This window comes from Poecilia reticulata, linkage group LG2, assembly GCF_000633615.1.
Source record: "Poecilia reticulata strain Guanapo linkage group LG2, Guppy_female_1.0+MT, whole genome shotgun sequence".
In the NCBI taxonomy this organism is placed as follows: domain Eukaryota; kingdom Metazoa; phylum Chordata; class Actinopteri; order Cyprinodontiformes; family Poeciliidae; genus Poecilia; species Poecilia reticulata.
The window spans coordinates 1,220,672-1,241,765 of record NC_024332.1 but is presented as its reverse complement, the minus strand read 5'-3'; the positions used below and the strand labels follow the sequence as shown (position 1 = coordinate 1,241,765).

The following is a 21,094-nucleotide window of genomic DNA, read 5'->3' as shown; positions in this document are numbered from 1 at the left end:
GTACGCTGCAGCGTCTACGTCTTCTTCTTCATCTCAGTGCGACAGTGGGTGGTGGTTTCAGTTTGATCCATTGTAGTAGCCTGTCAGGTTTCTAAAACGCCTCTCCGAGAGCTGAACGGTTTTAATAATGTACCGCGGAGAATGTTCCGACTTCTCCGGGAACAGAACTGCTGTTCAGACGTCTTTCTGAGGCGCTGATGTTCTCTTTGTTCTTGAGTAGTGCTGCTTTTGTTCAGCTGCATGAATAAGATATAAAAGCTGATCTTTGCTTCTGTCAGACTTCGCATTGCATGTCATTAAGCGTGTTCCAGTTCTTTTGCGCCTATGGATATTGCTGCTGCGATATTGCAGTTGACACTCTTTGGGTGAACGGTGTAGCTTTTGATAGCAATATTTATTGCAAGGTAGTTGAATTTAAGCTACATTTAAGATTGTTTTTAGGAAAATATTCATCAGTTATACCTTTTAAAGGTTCAGTATTATGTAAAATTAACTTTTTGGAGCTTTAGATCATCAAAAATATCTGGAATTTTGTCTTGATTCTTTCATACATGTTTGAGAAATCCTTTAATTTCCATGGCAACCATTCAGCTTCAAGAGGCAGCTCCTCCTCTACTCAGCTCCTTCAGACCAGCCAGCAACAATTAGCAAACATTTGTTGGAACTGCTGAGCTCATTATAAAAGCTACTTTTCAGGGCAACGCTGGTAAAAACGTTGTTAAAGTGTTAATAGAGGAGCCATGTTGTGTGTGATGACTTCCTGAAGGCAGCGTTTCAGAAAGAGCCGACGTTTTTAAAGACAGAGACCCAATTTCAAGGCACTAAATTAGAAAGTCAAATTTATTTTAAGTCATATTTGATATATGTGGCATTTTTATAACAACTTAAGATGGTTACTTGGTTGTGCTATAAAATGGCGCTATGTGCCTGGAAACTCATCAAAGCAGCCTCTTTGATAGTACATAATTAAAAATGCATTTATTTGTGCTTTATCGCGTTGCTTTTGCACCTTTTGTTGAACCCATATTTTTTTCTTCCATTAAACTTTCCATTAACAGCATTCTGTAAAGATCAAGACAAATCCACATTATTTCCCAGGCTACAACATAATAAATTTTTTTTTCATTTGTCTTTTGTAATATTCAAACTTTCAAAAACAATATTTGAGGTTTTCATTAAGCTCTGGGCCATAATCATCAAAATTTATTTTCATTAATGGTTGAAATAGGCCACTCGGTGTGCATTAAATCTAAATGAGTTTCACTTTTTTAACCGATTTACCGTAACAAATTAACATTTCAATAATAATCTGGCTTATTAAGATGCATCTGGGATTTTCCTCGTTGACTGCTGCATTCTGCAACTTCTCGTATCAATAGCAGATCAATGTTGTGAATTTATTTTTTGGCAGATCCAGGATTAGGTGCTTGCTCCTAGCTGCTGTTTTTGTCACACAGGTATGGGCATGCTAATGCTATTTGTCTCGCCTTGACTCACTCAGAGCACAGGCTGGGTTTACTCCCCCACTCCACTGCACTTCATCCATATTCATACATGCAAATCCAGCTTGGCCTTGGATTGTCTCTGAACATGTCAAATCTTTATTGAGAGGACAAAAAGTGATGTACGTTTAATTAAAATATATATTGTGGTGGTGATGGAGCATATAATTGAACAAATGTGCTTAGTTAACATCACAGGGGTTTATATAACATTCATTACATCTGTTAAGATTTTTTTAAAAGCCTTATTTTGGTTTGAAGGGCTCAGTAATTGATTGGTTTGGTTTCTTGTAACTTTTATGGGCTAATTTAGTTCACTGTCAGCGCCTCACAGAAAAGCCTCAGCTGGCTGCTTGTTTTGGTGCAAAGAGAACGACTCTAATGACCAGACTATGCTTCTTAGGAAACACTGCAACTCTCCGGAAAAGAGCAAGTTATTATCCTGAGGGGTTAGAAGAGCCAAACGTAACAATAAAGTAAAACACAGACGGTAGTTAGGGGAAATCCCAAACCTGTGAGGAGATATTTACACAGAATGATCACTGTCTCTTTAAACAATGAGAGAAAGCCCAGAGTATGATGACTTTGGAAATATCTGATTGGTTAAGTGAGACATTTGAGTTAATTGGATGTATTTTGAAGCCACACCAGGAACACTTCATTATGGGAAAGCCAAAAGAGATCAGCCAAGATATCAGGAAGAGAAATCTAGAAATCTAGGTCATCATTGGAAACAATTTACCAATGATTGAAGATACCGCATTCATCTATTCAAACTATTTTATGCAAATATAGACATGATGGGAATGTCCAACCATCATGTCTATAATTGCTCAGGAAGAAGGTTCTGTCTTTTGGTCCAAAAAGTGCAGATTGACCAAAGACAGTGATATTATTTTCTGTGAAACTGTCCTGTACCGACATTACTCCAAAAGAAGCATGAAATGCACACAGGGACAAAGATCTTGACTTTTATAGACATATCCTGTGGTCTGACGTCATTGACATGGAAGTGTTTGTTGGATCGCCAGCACCAACTGGCGTTGGTGTTGTTTTGATGCAAGAGGAAGTGGTGCACTTCATAAATAGATGCCATTATGAGGAAAGAACATTATGTAAAAATATGAAAGATTTGAGCCAGGAAGTTGAAGGTTGGTCTTCCAAATGCAGAATAATTCTAAGAATACAACCAAAGTGTTTACAAAGTCAATGTTTTGGTGCGGCCACCGCAAAGCCCTGATCTCAGTCCTACTGAGTCGGTGTGGGTATGGTAGGTCAAATTTGACTGAGTTCTACCAGTTCTGTCAGGAGGAATGGACCAGAACTCCAGCTAACTATTAAGAAGAGTTTCTGGGAGGAAACCCAAAATGTTTGACCCAATTCATACATTTTAATTATCCCCGATACTGACCAAATAAAGTTACCAAACAAAATTTCTAAAAGATGTTCTCTAGCATTTAGCAAAGAGAAATAATTTGGGTGATTCTATCAAAGCTAAACCAAGAAAAGTTTGGTCTGATTTAACTTTGACAGTGAGAAAAAAAAGAAGTTTTTGTCTTTTTATTCAGCTCTAACTGTATATAAATGTTGCTACATTGTGTGTCTTTGTGAGTATTGTCAGGATGACCTTGTTATTCTTCGCTATCCTGGTTATTGAATGAGTCTATTCATTAGCTGAGCTGTTCGTTGCGCTGAATCATAACCTTGGCTAACAGAAAAGACTAGGAAAGTTACTCATTGATTTAATAACTTTAACTTCATTACCATGTAGACGTGAGAAACTGTTTAAATGTGTGATATGAGCTTTCCTACTCTGGATGTTAAGCAGTCACTGGGATTTATTTCTTACAATTTATATGTGGAAGACTGAGACGTTTTGCAGCAATATGAGACTCACATTACAGAGAGTGTAGCTGGCATTAATTCATAAAAATATGGAATATTTTCTCTCCAGACATCTATATTATTCAGATGTGACAAACTGGAACATTTTAACCACTTGGCTACATTAACATTTATTTTGCATAAGATAACTTATCGATTGCATTAAATGACTAACTTACTATCTGAAGTGAAATTTGGAAAAAAAGAATTTCAATAAAATTTCCAAATTAAACAAAAAAAAAAAAAAGGTAAAGAGTGCTAACCTCCTCCTTCCTACCTGCAGGCGTCTCCGTCAGCATCTCCACCTTCAGCCTGGTGGCCATCGCCATCGAGCGATACAGCGCCATCTGTAACCCACTGAAGTCCCGCGCCTGGCAGACCCGCTCTCATGCCTACCGCGTCATCGCCGCCACCTGGGTGGTGTCACTGCTCATCATGGTGCCCTACCCCGTCTTCAACGTCCTCAAATCCTTCCCCAAGGGCAACGGGACGGTGGGGAACATGTGCCGCCTGGACTGGCCCAGTGAGCAGGCAGAGCAGACCTGGTGAGAGCAGGAAATCAGAAAGATTTCACTTATTTTACAATCATTAGGTAGATCTGTCTCTTTAACCTCAGCAGGGAAGCGTAGATGAAAGCTTGTGGAATATTGTTTCCTTTTTCCTGCCTCCAAATATGAGGAGAAAAAGTTGAAATTCAGTCAAATGGTGTCATTTGCATGCGTGTTGCCGGTAGCTTCGTCTTCAGAATGGTGCAATCAGATGACTTTCTCCTGATTGCGCACGTTTGGGAAAAGAAGTTGCATGCTGATCAGCTCATTTTGGTAATTACGCTCAGATTTCCTGCTCAAACTGTTGGTGACTTGTGCCTTCACGGCGGATTTAACAAATTACCGTTCACCCTTTTCTGCTTCCCAGTTTAAGAAAAAGACGAGGAACTTCATACAGTCCGGTGTGAAATTGGTTTTGTAAACCTTTCTAGACTGATAGTTACATATGATTGTTTAATTGTTTGAATTTATTTGTTTGCATTTTTTTATTTATAATTTTTAAGATCTTTTAGCCTTAGAATATTTAAAAGCTAAAAACGATTGTTTTTCAATCATTTGAATTTTTTTTAGATTGGTTGCTTTTCAGATTTTTTAGCCAAATTAATGTTTTCAGACAGGTTTTATTGATTTTTTTTTATTTTACGGGTTTGGGACAGGTTGCGGCTAGTGAAAATTAACTAAACTCTCCAAAAAAACAAACATAATAATTGATCAGTTACTGATTTAACAATAATGTCAGGTTGGTTTGGATAGCTTTTCCCATGAATAAATAAAATTCTCATTTAAAAATAGCTTTTTATTTGCCTAATAATGAAATTAGCTTGGTAATCTGACATGTTTACAACAGAAGAAATCTGTACCTGATTCCTATCACCTAGTTGCTCTACTCCAGCAAACAGCTCCTGAATCTGTTGCCATAACTGTGAACTGTAGGAACCAGAGAAAGGAGAGTCACTCCAGAAAGTGTCACACTGAATTACATCCCCGACTCTTTGTGAAATAGGTGGCGCTTGAGGCAGAGTGATGCATGAGCCGCTGGCAGGGCTAACCCACAGCTGGAGCTGGTGACCTGGTGCCTGACTACGACTGCGAGTCAGACTCAGTTCCTCTGCAGGCTGCTGTTGATTTCCTGTTGCTGCAGACTGAAGACAGCAGATGGGCAGCTGACTGATGGTTGCTCTCATCATGTGATCATCAATGTGAATATGATGCCACTGGTGCGATTCGAGGGGAAATTTTTAAAAATAAATAGTAGTCTTAAATCTTCCTTTAATCCAAGCAGTGATGTAAAGGATAAATGACTGACTCAGAATTGCAGCTGTCTGACAAATGATCTAAACGCAGCACAGAAATTGATTTGTGGAGACAGATAATTTATCTGGAGTGATTTTTTTTTTATTAGATCTGCAGATAAATGATTTATGCATTTAGAAACAGTAACTACATTAAGCCCCACAGTTTTAAAAATGTATATTTTTATCTAACTTATGAGAATAAAGTATACATTCACTTACTTTTTCACATTCATTCAATGTATTTTAATGCAATATTTTAATACAGAGAAGCATTCTCAGTAGAATGTAGTTCTAGGCTTTGACTGGGCCACGATAAAACTCAAAGTTGAGTTTGTTTGGGTTTTCTCTGAAAACTAACTCTTAGAGAAATGTTTTAAGAACATTCTAGATGCCGCATCCATGTTCTGTTAACACATCATCTAAAGCAGTTGCAGGTTCATAGTTAATTTCTAAATCAGATGTATAACTGCAACCAATAATTAACTCACTTTTTGCACCTGCACAATCTTAATTGTTGTGTTATATTGCACCTTTTTGTTCTCAAGCCAGTATAAATGTGAGGACATTGGATGACTTCAGCTATATTTCTGAAAAAGCTCTTAAATTATTGACATTTTGGACTGATGAAAGTTGTAAAAGTTTGAATGGTTGTTCTCAAAGATAAAGTGGAAACCGGAAACTTTTCTTTTTAATATCCAGAATGGAGGCACTAAAAACGATAAAAGTGATCGAGATACTAATGTTTTTTTCTCTCACTATTACAATTTCCTTGTCATTTTAAAATGAATGTAATTGCCATCTAGTCCCTACATTTTGCTGAGGAAGAGTAACATTTCTGGAAAAGGTCAGGAGAGAAACAATTACTGCTGCTGCAGTCTGAGCTTCTCTGTGTGAGAAAAGCCTTCAATTCCTCAGCAACGCATGCTCCCTGTGGGCCAGTAAAAGCTGTTTTGTTACTTGGGAGATTCTGCAGGCCTGGATTAATACAAAAACACAATCACAATACGTTTGAGCATCTGCAGTCATAGATCTCTGAGATCCAGACGTAAGGAACGTTGGACCTTGAGGGGTAACAATCAGCAGCAAAGCAGAGCACAGTAAAACACTCCACTTCTCTCCTCTCGACAACCGCCTATCAGGCCTCCAAACTTTAAGAAATGGAAGAAATAATTAGTCTGGTTGGTGAGGTGAAGGATAAAGATGAGTAAAGTTATGACAGAATAATTGCATCTCAAATCTAGGTAACATCGCTGCCTTTAAAATTACTTCAGCAGATAGGTTTTTCACATCAGGAGAGTTACTGAAGCAGGAACAGTTACAGAATAAAATGCTAAGTTCACATGTTTATCACACCTGGATGGATGGTACTAAACGATAATGTGACAACATCGTAAAAACATGTTCCACATGTGGAAAAAATCACAGTTGAAAATAATTAGAGAAAAATGGCAAAGAAGCAAAAATATGATTTCCATGTGGAAAAGTTTCACATCTCTACATGATTTAATTTTGAACATGTGAAACACATTTCACTGCTATAGTTTTCACATGTGAAACCTGTTTCACTCCAGAATAATCATGTTCACAAGAGTGAACATGATTATTATTACATGTAACATATTAGTTTTACATATACCACATTACAACATCATTTCCTCATGTGAAACTCATGTAACTATTACCTAGTTTTCACATGAGAAACATATTAGTCTACAATATAATTTTCACATGTGAAACACGTGTAACTATATCACATTGTTTTCACATGTAAAAAATGTAACTAGTATTACTAGCACATATGAAACATATTTCGCCACCTGATATAATTTCCACACAATATGATTTCTACCAGTGAAACACTCTGGAAAGCCTTCCATGTCTAGAATCTGTACCACTTTGTACATTTTAAATTATTTCATATAAATTTCCTAAGACATATAAGCCCTAAGAATTTCAAATTGGAGTTTACACTGTTCACATGCTATAGTAACAAAACATAAAACAATGTTTCCAAGGGTGAATGTGTTTTACATATAGGTGGAAAAGATGTGTAACAGTTATCAAGTTTCATGTTCAGTAGCAATAGTTTTCTAGATGTCTTAGTTTTTGTTGTGCCGTGATGAGCTCGGTTCACCTTTGCAGCCTTCCACCTCTCAGCTGTATCAGCTGGTGGGGAAATTATCATTATGTAAAGCAGATGTATAACACATGTAAATCCTTTTTTTCCCTCTGCTGATTAGTTTAAACCAAAACACAACTTTGCTGGTTGATAATCACGTAGCTTTTGGGTGCTGTGGGAACAGTCAGATACCTATTAATATTCAATAGGTTTGTTTCTCTCTCCATCTATTCCCCTGCTTCACATCCAGCAATCTTTCTACATTTAGACCAAACACACACACACATGTGCATGTTTTATATAAATATATATATAGTTTTTGCACCCACTTGGGTCCCAGGAGGTTTTTGTCTAAAAGATATTTCACATTATCAAACAGCTAGCTGATGGAATACTTTGAAGTTTTTTCTCTTTAAACTAGGAATGAATAAGAGTTCAGAGTGCTGCCCAGGAAGACATTAGAATATCACAGTGAATGAAACACCGCCTCTTCTTCTTTGGTGCCGCTTTTATGTGCTGACTGATCTGCAAGGCGGACATCCTTCATAAAGAAGGGGATCCTCTGCATGTGACCAAAGACTATTATTGTTGATCAAAGTGGCAGCTGACCATCCCTTTTTTATCCTATTAGTGCAGCACTTTTCCGGTTTCCCTGGTATATTAGCTAAACTTAATCGGCCTGTATTTGTAGAAACAAATGCAATTCATGATCAGAGAATGCTGGATGTGTCTATTTAGAAGGAAGAACTACATGGTACCGTCAGATCTTGATAACTTTATATAAGCTTTTTTTGTAATCTTAAGAGCCTATTTTACTTTTGCGTCTTTACTCTGCTAATATCACGACTACATTCTTGTAATTAAGCAACAACAAAAACATTGTACAACTCGCCAAAGGGATGAGTGAAATAGAATACCCTTTTTGAAAATATTTTCAGTTTTTGAAAAGAAAGCAAGAAAAAAATTGATTTAAGCCAATAGCTTATGGTTGCAATGTGACAGAACATGGATCATTTCAAGGGGTCTGAAACTTGCACAGCGCCGGATCTGGATATTACTAAAAGTCTAATATCAACTTTTCATGGCTGAGCTCTGATGAGATGAGACACAACTGTAAATGTTCCTCCGAAATGTCAGCAGAACCTCAAAACTAAATGACTGGCAAATAAATTACCCATTGTGGTTCTGAAATTGATGTGCTCAGATACGCTGGACTTAGATTTGATGTCATATTTAACTGGCTAAGTAGAAAAACACAGAACACAAGTTAGTTTTTTACAAATGTCACCCTCATCTCCCTGTGGCGTTCGGGAAAAAAAAGACGGTTCTAACTACTGACAAGAGGGAATCCTTATGCAATCAATCTGCTTTGTATATATCTCCCATGAAGCTGATGAGAAATATGTTGATACATAAAAATGTTGCCTCAGCAGGAATGCCCCCTGTGCTGTAAGTAAACATCTTAATAGGATGGAGTGTGTGCCGCAGTGCTCTCGGAGAGCAGTTTGGAGCCATCTGGACGGCCTCCAGCATGGCTGAACAACATACGCTCTGAGACGTTTAGGCTAGCTGAGAAAACCTCAGGTTCACATCCAACTTGTTCAGCTCTGTGCCATGTGTCTCTCTCTTTGCAGGTATGTTCTGCTGCTGATCATTCTGTTCTTCATCCCGGGCGTGGTGATGATTATAGCCTATGGTCTGATCTCCAGGGAGCTGTTCCGAGGCATTCAGTTTGAGCTGAGCCAGAACAAAGAGACCGCTGGTGAGATCTGTCACAAATCCACTCCGACCTTCAAAAAGCTCCTTGTTCCTGCTGATTTCACTAACCAGATTTACTCTGATTAGCTGTGTTAGAGGAAGAGATGAAAGGATCTACCTACGTTTTTTACTGCAGTACAATGGGATTCTTGTTTATTTTCCCTCAAGCAGAGACTGACATATTTTTTGAACACCCATAGATTTTGCACCTGTGACATCCAAAATTGTACTTCCTCTCAGTCTTCCTAATGCCAAGCCACACTGGAGCGCTATCTCATGCAGGAGCTACAGGATAATCCTGTCTGGAAAAGCTGAAACAGAGTCTCGACTGGCGAATTATACTTGCTGTATGTGTCAGGCTAATCAGCTTCAACATAAACTAGACTGCAGTGAGTTCATCAAGGCTGTGGCAGGAAAAAAATAACCACCAGGGTTACACTTTTTACTCTTATATGTAGCAGAAAATGATTAACATTCCCTCCGAAACATCTGACATTCCTTCCTGATGAGCACACTGAAGTACACAAATAATAAAACCGTATTATGTGTTTAAAAAAATCACCTGAAAGTATATCTTATTCCAAATTTTGACATATTACAACCACAAACTTCAATGTGTTTTATTGGAGTTTTATGCGATAGCGAATTAGAAAAAAAGACACTTTATTTTTTTTACAAAAATATCTAAAATATATTATGTAAATATGTATTCAACCACCCTGATTTTGGCCTTCCTTCTCACCAACCTCCACCACAGTTTCCAGTCCAATAGGTCGTCCTCCAGTAGAGCGCTTCCACTAAAAATAGTCTCAGGTACTGATTTATAGTGATTGGAGCAGTCCAAGAAGTTATGAGCACTTTACCATTTTACAGTCATAACAATGTTTTATAGTCTCACCATTTTCAGCTTCTTTCTTTTCAAAACATTTTATGGTTCCACTGGAGAGCAATAAAACAAGTTATAAATTACATTGCGTTTTATTAGCTACACATTTGATCAATTTTGACTTGTGACAGAGCTACACGACGTTACATCAAGCAGAAAAATCCACAGATCTTCAGCGGATTGTGCGTGGATTGTTCCTCTTGGATGACATTTGAGCTCAGTCTTATTCATTGCAGTGTCCTTGGGTATAATTGGGAGAAAGACCACTTCCTCGGATTAGAACCAATCCTACAAATGGATTGTAACACATGGCAGCTTTCAGCTTTTTCTTCCCAGAAAAATGCTTTTCCACTATAACTTATAAAAGATAAATGATCACGTATAACTTTGCAACAACTTCAACTGTCCATCCTGTTACTTAATAACATTAATAAACATTATTTCACCAGGTTTGTCTCATTGAGATTAAAAGCTCTCTTTTACAGGAGAGACCTGGCCTCAGTTACCACACAGTCACAATAAACATAGACTTACAATAAAACAAATGCGAAAGGCCCCAAGTAAAACAATTGCACTTTTGCAACTTAAACGTAATGGGATCATGGTCTTAAATATACTTAGAGACACGAATGTTTAAGTTTAAGCTCTGAATGCAAACTATTCCATGAGGTTGAAGCAGAAAAATTAAAACCTTTAAAGTCTTAAAAAGCCCTTCATGAAATGAAATCAGACTTATATTTTCAACACTTCTCAAAGACGTTTCACAATGAAATCAGTCATTCCCCATTCACGCACATATTCACAAACTGATGATGGAAAGCTGCAGAAGTGGCTGCTTTGTGCCTTTGGTCCTGACCCATACCAGCAGGCGAGGCAGGTAAAATGTCTTGCCCAAGGACACGACAGAGGCGGACAGAGCAGGAAGCAAACCGGCGACCCACCGATTATAGGACGAACAGCCCTTCTTGTCAAAACGCTACTGTTCAAAAGTATTACCAAAAAGTATTGGCAGTTCTTGGACCTTTGCCACTTGATTGGACCGTATTCTTAAGTATCAGTAATATATTTATTCAATGCCTATACTTCGTTTGCTTTACCTATGTAAAAGTGTCCCAATCTGACAGTGTACCCGGTTCCTTCATAGGTCAGAAGAATGGTGTAGGCAGGGCTACAGCAGGGCCAAGTGATGATGATGATGGCTGCTACATCCAGGTTTCCAAAAAGCCATCATTTGCTGTGGAGCTTCCCACCCTCTCGTCATCAACGACCACCATTCTGAACAAGGCTGAGCGTGCCCGTAGCAACACCTCCGAGGCTAAGCTGCAAGCCAAGAGGCGAGTCATCCGCATGCTGATGGTGATCGTAGCTCTCTTCTTCATCTGCTGGATGCCCTTGTACTCAGTCAACACCTGGAAGGCCTTCGACAACAAGTCCGCCGAAATCGCCCTTTCTGGAGCGCCCATCTCTTTCATCCACCTGCTATCCTACACATCGGCCTGCGTCAACCCCATCATTTACTGCTTCATGAACACGCGTTTCCGCAAGGCGCTGCTGTCCACGTTCGCCTGCTGCTGCCGCAACCGCCTTTGCCGCCGGATCTGGTGGCGCCGGAGGAGAGAGGGGGAAGACGGCATCAACGCCACCTCCATGGGCACATCGATGGTGACCTCCATGTCCAAGTTTAGCTACACCACCGTCAGCACCGTTGGTACCTGCTGAGCCTGAAGGGGAGTGAGGTGGTCGCATCGGAGGCTGTCAGCAGGCATCGTTGAGTGCACCATCTGTTTTTTCAATCTTCCGTTTGTCAGTCCTCATCCTAATATGCTGTGAGTCACGAGCTGAGTAATATCCACGTCCTCATTTAAAGGCCTCTGAAAAGGTCTTGCTCAAATTCTGTGTGCATGATTGCAGAAAGCAAGGCGTGGAAAGCGCCATTTCAACGTGGTGACATTCTTTTACCTCTTTTTATTGGCAACAACCGCCTTATTGCATCCAAAAAGAGAACATCATAGTGCCTGTGCTCTTGTAGCTTTGTCTGTCATGATTTCTTGTTCATTTGCTGGAATGAACTTCTCTCGGTGAAAACAAAAGTTACAAACTGTATACATAAATATCGTCTTTATGTTGTGAATGTGCCAATGAAAAATGTTTTGTCAGAAAAATTTCTCATTACATTTTTAGCTTCTTTAGAGTTCATTGCTGTGTAACACCATGATTTTTCGTGAAAGTCTGCTGTGCCTTACAAAGGTATTAAAACCTCTTGAGCTTTTCCAGATTCTGTCAACCACAAACAACAATGTAGCAAAACAAACTACCGCACAATTTTGGACATTAAGGAAAAAGTACACATTTTTGTTTTACAAATAAATATCTGAAAGTATATAGCGCTTTTGTATTTATCCCACCAGATTCAATGAGTAATTGAGATATATTGAAAAGTGTTATAGTTTTATAAACTAACCATATTTTAAATGTCTCAGCAACTTTCTCCTTGACCTGTGGCCATTGGTCTGCATGGCACTGTTTGTTCAATAATGTTCAGCTAAGTTTATATTTGTATTAAATTATTTATAGCTAAGAGAACTAGCTTTGGGGCAATTGGTTGCATCAGATTTAATTTATGGGTGTCACAATATGTACAAATGTACAAATACATTACTGTTACATTACTGGTGTTCATAAACACATAAAACCCAACGAAATAAATCAAAATTAGTGCCTCTAGCAAGACATAAAGGAAAAATTCAAGTTTCAGGTGTATTATCACCTTTGTAAGGCACTGCATTGTCATTCAGTGACTAATATAATTTATTTTCTAAAAGAAATCATTTGAACCTTCAGATATCCATGAGTGCAACCTAGAGCCCCAGAAACAATTACACTGAAATAACCAAAGGCTACTGTATGAACACGATTCTCTTTGTCTACTTAAGAAGAAGAGCTAAAGAAAGCATGTAAATTCATAAAAGGCATCTACATTCTACAAAAGGTAGAATTCAAATGTTTTGAATTATCCAAGTCCAAAAAAGGACCCAAAATAAAGTTTTACTTGAATCATGTTTTTCAAGCAGGCAATGCGAGATGTGTGATATGCTAGCATGTTGTAGGTATGCAGTGTAATATTCCATTGCAAATATCCAGAAAGTTTGAAAACTCTTCACTTTTCCAATTTCAATTTTCTATATTAGTGTCTTATCTAAGCATTAAGAACAGCGTGTAATAGTTTATCCCAAAGGGTCATTCAGGCTTTGCAAAGGACAGACTTTAAATGTGCTAGCAAGAAAGCTACAAAAGGAAAATGCAATTCCTAGAATGGGAGAACATTTCTATAGATTAAGATTGTGTTGGGGAAAAAACAAAGACAGATTGGTTACTAGGACGCCTTTGCACTGTTTTTTTATTTATTTATTTCACTTCAGTTCATCATGCTAGTCTACCAGTTTTTTCTGTAAAGTCTATTTTTCACCTGCAGTCCTGGCTGCATGATGGATATAGAATAGAATAAAACATTAAACCACTTGATTTATTCAATTACAAGATAAGAACCAGACATGACTGCCTTTGCTGTAGCATTATGCTTGCAAGGCATGATCTGCTTAGGCAGATACAACCGGATAGGATCCAACAGAGCTGTGCCACTATGGGGCCCATGGGGTCAAGATATTGTGGCCATGCTGTGGATATAAAGTGTCTACACCCTTTTTAGTAAAATATCAGGTTTTTATAAAGAGAAATGAAATCACGACCAATCATTTCAAAACCATGATATAATAAAATTGTTGGAGGAGAAAAATTGGAATAAAAAGCGCTATGACTAGTTTCTGTGTTGCTTTTATCAAACACTCAGTTTTAATTACTGTTATTCCAAATTTTCTCCATTTATTGATGACTATCTTTACTGTGCCATCATGCTGTGGATTTTTTTGTCCCCTTCTCCTTATTAATACCTTTGTACAATTTGGACATTTTTACCTGAAAGTAAGAAACTACAGAGTATCAAAAGTCTCAACAGCTAAACTTTATTTATGGCCCAAGTGTGAATTCAAGTAACCTGAAACTGAATCAAAAATAATCCTCTGATGGTTACACACTTATGCAACCATCTCTGCTCCTTTCACATTATAGGGTGACTTTTTATATCCACTGCATGTGATGAGATGCTCATAGAAAGTCTTCCCATTTTCAAAACAGTTTTGTGGGTTTTATTCAGTGTGAAGTCCGCCTTAACATCAAACACGAAGTGCAGGAAGGAAAGTAAATGTAAACATGAAATATCTGATGTGGAAAATGTGTGTGTATATGTCCATGCTTATCTAGATAATGGTTGTTTAATGTTGTGCAACAGTGTTGTTTGTGTGCTAATGCTGTTGTGTCAACAAGTAATAATTTAATAAAAATTAAAGCAGAAAAAACTCGAGTTAAAACATTGTATTAAATTCATGTAAGTTTATTCAATGTAACTTAGTTGTGATGAATTGGGGTCAGCAAACACTTTTTGGTTCAACTCAACCTGGTTCTACTAAACTCTACAAGGTTTGGGTCAATTTCCACCACCACAATGTACACAGTTTCTCATGAAAAGGCAGCCAGAAAAGTGACGGGATTTGTATGCAACAAACCATATAATGGATTCACTCCAATAACTCAATCAGTTACAACAGTCCCAAGCCAATCAATGACATGCAGTCGACTGACGTCACATTTTCAGCTCATTTCATTTCAAGTAGAAATAAAAAAGATGCTGAAAACTCTAAAAGTCGAGTTGAATCAAGCAGAGGAGGTACTAGAGCAAAAAGGGGCTTCAGATTTGTTATTCTGGGAAGTTGAGGACACTTTGACCAAGAACCAGATTTTCCATTTCCTGTTTTGCTTCTTTCCACTTTAATCCTTCTCTAAATAGACCATGACCAGGTGTATGGTGGAAAATTTCTGCGATTTCTTCTTAGTTGTTCAAATGATATAATGATACAATAACTCTCTAATTTAGGTCAGTTTTGAAACCAGTTGTACCATATTGATTTTTGTGGGTGCTTCAACCTTATTTGGTAATTGAAGCATGAGATAATACACACACCTTTATAAATCTGCAAACTTTAAGGTATTTGCAACACCATCTTATGTTCACCCATCTTGATAAAAACAGCGGAGTTTAACTTCCTGGAGAAATAAAGAAAATTGAATTAGGGAGTTTTATGGCATTCATCCACTCTGCTGTATAACAAATGGGGCTCAGACAGAGTTGGTTATGAAACTGAAATCTGCAGTCAGTCGAGCTGCTGGTCTACACTGAATACTGATGTAGGCAATACTATCGGGATATAACATAGCTCAACAAGCTCTAACAGTACATTGCTGAAAGACTGGTTAGACCTTCTACTCTGGCCCATCTGTGTAGCAAAATGCAGAAAGTAGTGCTGCATTCATCCTCACTTACTCTGCTCAGTTATTCTCTGTGGCCACTGTATTGTGTTTCAAAATACTTTACTTAATTACAAAACTCCCATTTGCTGGATGAAAGGTGTTACTCTGACCTTTTCCTGCTGTGCACTTTCAATTTGCAAATCTGAACTCAAACTGCTCCAATCATGGGAGGCTTTTAGATGTTTTTAAAGGCCAATGAAGTTGATTTCCAAATTTTTTATGCAACCTTGGGAATGAGAAACCTTTATACCAAGCCAGAATATAGCCACAAAAGTAGAACAAAAAGATTATGTTGCTAAGCTAGGTTCCAACGAAACCTATAGTGGTTCAGGTTAATGTCGGCTTTTGATTTAGATATTTACTGACAGTGATTTAGATAACAGAGCACATATCCGTGTCAGGATATTTAAAAATGTGCTTTTATTGTATTTGAAAAGCTATTAGTTTCACTAACAGTTAGTTTGAAATCTAATTTCTGTATATTTAAAGAGAAGTCATTAAGAAAGTTTAAGAAATACCTTCCAGTAATTTCTAGCCTCCATTATCTAATTCCATATGAAGAAAATATGGTCTTTAAAAAAAGTCACTGAGTGAAGATAAACATGTTTAAGTGTGAAGGAAAAATAAAATTAACTGTTCACAAACATTAAATGAAAGTAGCTAAACCTGACCACACTCAACGAAGTTTATTTTTTGTCTGATTCGACTCAGGTGTAGCTTCAGGAGGAGGAGTCATCACAAGCTGGAGATTAACCAATCAGAGGACGGCTTTGGAGAGAGGGAAGCCATGCTGCTCTGGTCAGCTGATAAGAAAAACTGAATAGTTGGCTTGGGGGGGCCACAGTCTTTAAACTGAGAGAGAATCCAAGAATCCATTTATATTGGGTTCCAGAGATTATTCAAGGTCACTAAAATATGCACACAAGGACATTCTGGACGCTATCTGTATGGCATAAGATGTTCTTTTGGCAAACAGTAAGAGTCAGGCAGCTGTATTTTAGAGGATTCAGTCATTGGCTGTTGTTTAACTTGTTAAATTATGAACATTGTCACATTTGTTCATTACCAAATCAAATTTGTATGGAAACAATTCATATTTCCATTCATGAATTTAATCTACTACTCCAAAACATGGATGTGATTGTCCTGCAGTGAATAACTTAACACTGCATCCCAACATGGAGTAGTACCCTAATTGCATCAGTTGGCCCCAGCAGCACAGAAATAACAGGATTCGTGTTAAGCAGTGTGATGTGCTGCTTTTTGTCCTACATACGGTGAGTGCTGACAGCTTAGCGCTGTCATGTCTTGTCACTTTCAAGTTTGGTCCTTGTCTTTCATGCCATCCGGTTGCACTCCATGTCCCCACAGCCCTTCAGCTACCCACCCACTCACCACCCAGCTTTTATCCTTTTCACAGCAGAGGCGTATAAACACATGAATGACAATAGCGTGTGGGTGACAGCAGAGATTTTGCAGGCACAAGCGCAGTCCGAGAGCGCTTTACAGGCAGCGGCGGCGAGCTCGGCTCCCGGGCTCACAATTGGCAAACAGAAATCCCAGAGAGCTTTACTTGTAAACACTCAGCCTGACAGCTTCCCCTCTGCGTTCTTTTGTAATTAAGTCAGGAAACAATGAGTGATTTCCATTCTTTTCTCTGTTTTTGCTTTCAATTATATTTCAGTGAATGAATTTGTTCGGGTACTGGAAACATTAGAATGAGCCTAAAGTTGTGACTACAAATTTCCTTTAAAGGAAGGTTTTAATGGAAATTTGTTGTAATTTGTACTTGATCTCCTTTACAATAGGGTTGTGTAATAATATCGATTTTGCGATATATATATCGATATTTTCTTTCCTAGAATAAAATCGATATTCATCCGCAAGTATCATAACATCCAACTGTCACCTTGCTCACTCACTGCTTGCTTCGCCGGGAGAGTGATTAGGTCATCAGGCTTAGAGTGATTTCTTCAGATGTTAAGTGTCAAGGTTAAAAAGGTATCATACTATTCAGAGCAGGGTACTTAGTGCACTTTATTTACTTTACAAACTTTATTTACTTTACATAAAAGCTCCATTTTGTACTGTTTCAATTAAAAGAAACATGCTTTCTCACCACTTCTTTGATTCATTTTGTCCAGCTGTTGACTTTAAGTCTGTGTCCATGTCCAACCAGAGCCAGGTATTGTGTAGTTGGTGCTTTTAATCAGTTTTCAGTTATATTAATTCAATCCAACTGTATAACAGTCACAAAATGTCACCAAAATCACTCTGTCCCTCTCAAATCTTTCAGAAAATCGCAAAGGTATATTGAATTGCATCGTTTGCTGAATATCGCAATATATATCGTATCGTGAGCAGAATATCGTGTATTGTATCATATGAGATTATTGTATCACTACACCTCTACTTTACAATAACTTTAATAAATCCTTTAAATTTTAATTTTGAATCAGCTCCAACCAGGAAACAGCGTTTTATCTACGACAATAGTTCAAAGAATGTAGTGGGAAAACCGTGAATATATTTTCTTAAGTCTACTTTTAATTGGCTGGTCAAGTTTGTGACAACACCTGTCCAGAAAGTTGGTAAGAGTTGAATGTTTTCATTATCTAAACAGGGAAGGACATAGAATCAGAACAATGAATTAGAAAGAAGGTTTTGCCCAGCCGAGTCAAAGCAATGGTTGCTGGATTTAGTTGCAGTAAATGTCTTACTTCTCTCAATTTTTTTGACAGAAGTCAAAAAAATTGACTTCTGTAAATAAGGCTTACTCCAAAGCTTTATTTTGTTTTTTCTCCACCATTTATTCAATGTCACAGGACAACTTTGGGAGCATTGGTGGTGTGTCATGGGGAAGATCAGAGGGTTCCTGGTTTGTTGCATAAGGTTCATGAGAATGTCCTACCTGCATTGGGGTATATCACAGCAGGGATGGGTTGGTGTTTTGGTTCCCTGCGTTTCTCTCTCCATCTAGCCTAGGAATTGCTGTTTCCTGTGTTTTGCCATCAACTTGCATCTGTGTTATGTGGCTACTCTGTTGGGTTCCTGGTGTTTGTCTGCCTGGGGCTGCTGCGGGCTCAGGGAGCTGAGGCTACCTGCCCATTGCTGCTCGTTGACTTAGAGCTTCAAGGTTTGTATTTTTCTCACCATTGTAAAATGTTAATAGATGAAACATGGCTTCATATTTTTCTGTCTATTTCAATGTTGGATGCAACCCTGATTGAACAAAGTCAATCAAGCAATTCGGTTACCATCTCCGGCTGTCGTTTTTGAAGAGCAAAGCTGCTCTGGGTCATATAGGCAACGAGCTTCTCCATATGCTTGAAATGCCATGATAAGTGAAAACAAAACAACATAATCAATGTCACTCGGTGACTTTTCATGTCCTCATTGGTTACAGACACCAGCAAAACAACAAAGCACATTTCAAGAGACTTCTTTTAGTGAACCAAAGACCAAGGCATATGTGTGTTTACAACATTATGACAGAGAGGAACGACTTTTACGAGTTCCCAAGTTTTGAGGACAATGATCAACCAAAAAAATATGTTTCTTTGCTGCATTGGACCAGAACTGACCAGAACTGGTCCTACTTCCTCGTGGTCTTGGACAATTGCTCCTCAAAACTATTCATCATGCTCTCTGGCTGAAAAACCAGGTACATGGGGCTCTTTTCCACAATATTGTCACCAATCATGCAATAGTTTCCGATGCAGAGTGGGGTGGATGACATGAAGGTGGGAATAAAATAATCCAATTTTCACCATGCAACTCCAGCAATGAGAATCAATTTCGACAGTACGGCCTGACCTTTATTCTGGTGCCCACATGGTCTACATCACAACTGATGTCATGATGTAGATCATGCAGTTAGAGAACTAGTGCACCAGGTTTGTGTGCCCTTGAAATAACATGGTATGTTTCCAGTACCAGAGATGAAAAACCCATTACTAGTCCTGTTCTGTGAGCACAAGGTGTTGCAAATTGGACCTGAAATGAGCCTGAGGAAAGCAACAGTGTTCATGTCGGGTTTCCTTCCCATCTCTAGCTCTTTGTCGAAGATTCCCATTAGCTGCTTTAGGCAAGGCGTAAACAAAAGCTTTATGCCTTTGTTTACACCTCAGGCGTCGATACGATACGTGAAACTAATTTTGATCAGCTCTGGTCAAACGTGACAAATCGACAGCAAAATTGCAGCATCATCCTCCCCTCCATTCGGCGACGGAAAGATATTAGCTCCTCTCCTCTTTCAGTTTTAATTTAAAGTATTTTTGTGTATTGAAGAAATGTTTTTGTGTTTTCGCCCCTCAGCAAACACTGACAAATAATCCATGAGTCAATTAGAAGACGAGGTTTCTCAATTATTTATAATGACTTCCTGGAGGGCCGTTACAAGTAAAATAAATCCTCTGTTGGATGGACGTCTCATTTTTGTTGTCTTGCTAAATTATTCACACTTTTTTTGTGATGTTCACCTCCAGCACAGAATAAAATATTTTGTTTTGGCCTGCAAGGTTTGCTCCAGAGCATTTGTGAATTCTGTTCTCCTTTTTTCTGCATTTTCATACCTTGCTCTGCTCAACCCAGCACCTCGAATATCCCCTGTTGCTTGTCTTTACCGAAGGTTAGAAAGGAGAGACAAGAGGGCCTTTGGAAACGCTCCATAACAGCCTTTGATGAAGCATCGTAGGTGTTAAAATACATGCCTAAGATTATAATGTTTCGCTGGTTACTCAAAAAAAATCACTTCGGAATGACTAATTCTGCTATTGACTCGTCAAGGAATAAGATTCAAGCTCTTCAAATGCATGAAGAGGGATAAAGAAAAAATAGCAACGAAAGAGACAGCATCCCTTGTGAATACAGTCAAATCGAAGTCTATGGGGGTTGATCCAGCCTCCAGAAGTTCAAACTAAATTCACAGACTGGGATGAGAACTGAAGAGTCATCACTGCTGCAAAGCGCCAGCTTTAATCGCTTGTTCAGAAGCCAATAACAACGGCAGTACACCTCTTTTTCCTTCTATGCTTCAGAGAAACGATATTGGCTTGTGTAAAAACAGAAACACATTATTCTTCCCCAGGCAGTGCAGATGTCCATGCAGACTTTTTAATATTTTACAGAAAACACGGAAAACACAACAGTGTTTTGTTGTGGTAATGAATATCTGTTGAAGGCAGGGGAGCACTCAAGGCATTACTTTAAGAAAACGCTCTCCGAATTAGCCTATAAAGCTATCCCACTTTGTACGGTAGTTTCACAGTCCTGACTACCAGGAAAAACAATATTGTCCAATCACCATTTTTTTTAAATCTCACAGTCTTTGTAAGGTAATAAAAGGTTTTATGCACTTTCTTTGTCTCTTCCCATAAAATGTGGTATTACTAATAAATGCCATTTTTATTAATTAGAAAAAGGTACGTACAAAAGTCCCACCCCTTCTCATGTGATATCATTGAAAAGCCCTAAATGTCCTCTCCAGATACCAAAAGGAATTAATTCAGTAGAATGCAGGGGATGGGAGATATTCAAGTTTAGAAATGTCCTCTACAGAGGACAAAAATGAACTACTGGTAGTCAGGAGGTTAAGGGGATTTAACGCTGTAGTTCGGAGTTATACTTTATCATTTTATCTGGTCATATAAACAATATTCTTCTTGATTTCTTCAAGTAGC

General features: G+C 38.3%; 1 protein-coding gene across 1 annotated transcript in view; it reads left to right on the top strand.

The window, feature by feature from the left end:
• The window catches only part of cckbra (cholecystokinin B receptor a), a 35,002-nt gene extending 20,593 nt beyond the window's left edge, over positions 1-14,409 (top strand). The window contains exons 3-5 of the mRNA XM_008428869.2: positions 3,670-3,931; positions 8,983-9,110; positions 11,137-14,409. Coding sequence (XP_008427091.1) covers positions 3,670-3,931; positions 8,983-9,110; positions 11,137-11,711 — 965 coding nt within the window. The 3' untranslated portion in view covers positions 11,712-14,409. The remainder of the gene's footprint in view (positions 1-3,669; positions 3,932-8,982; positions 9,111-11,136) is intronic.
• Positions 14,410-21,094: the final 6,685 nt, after the last annotated feature.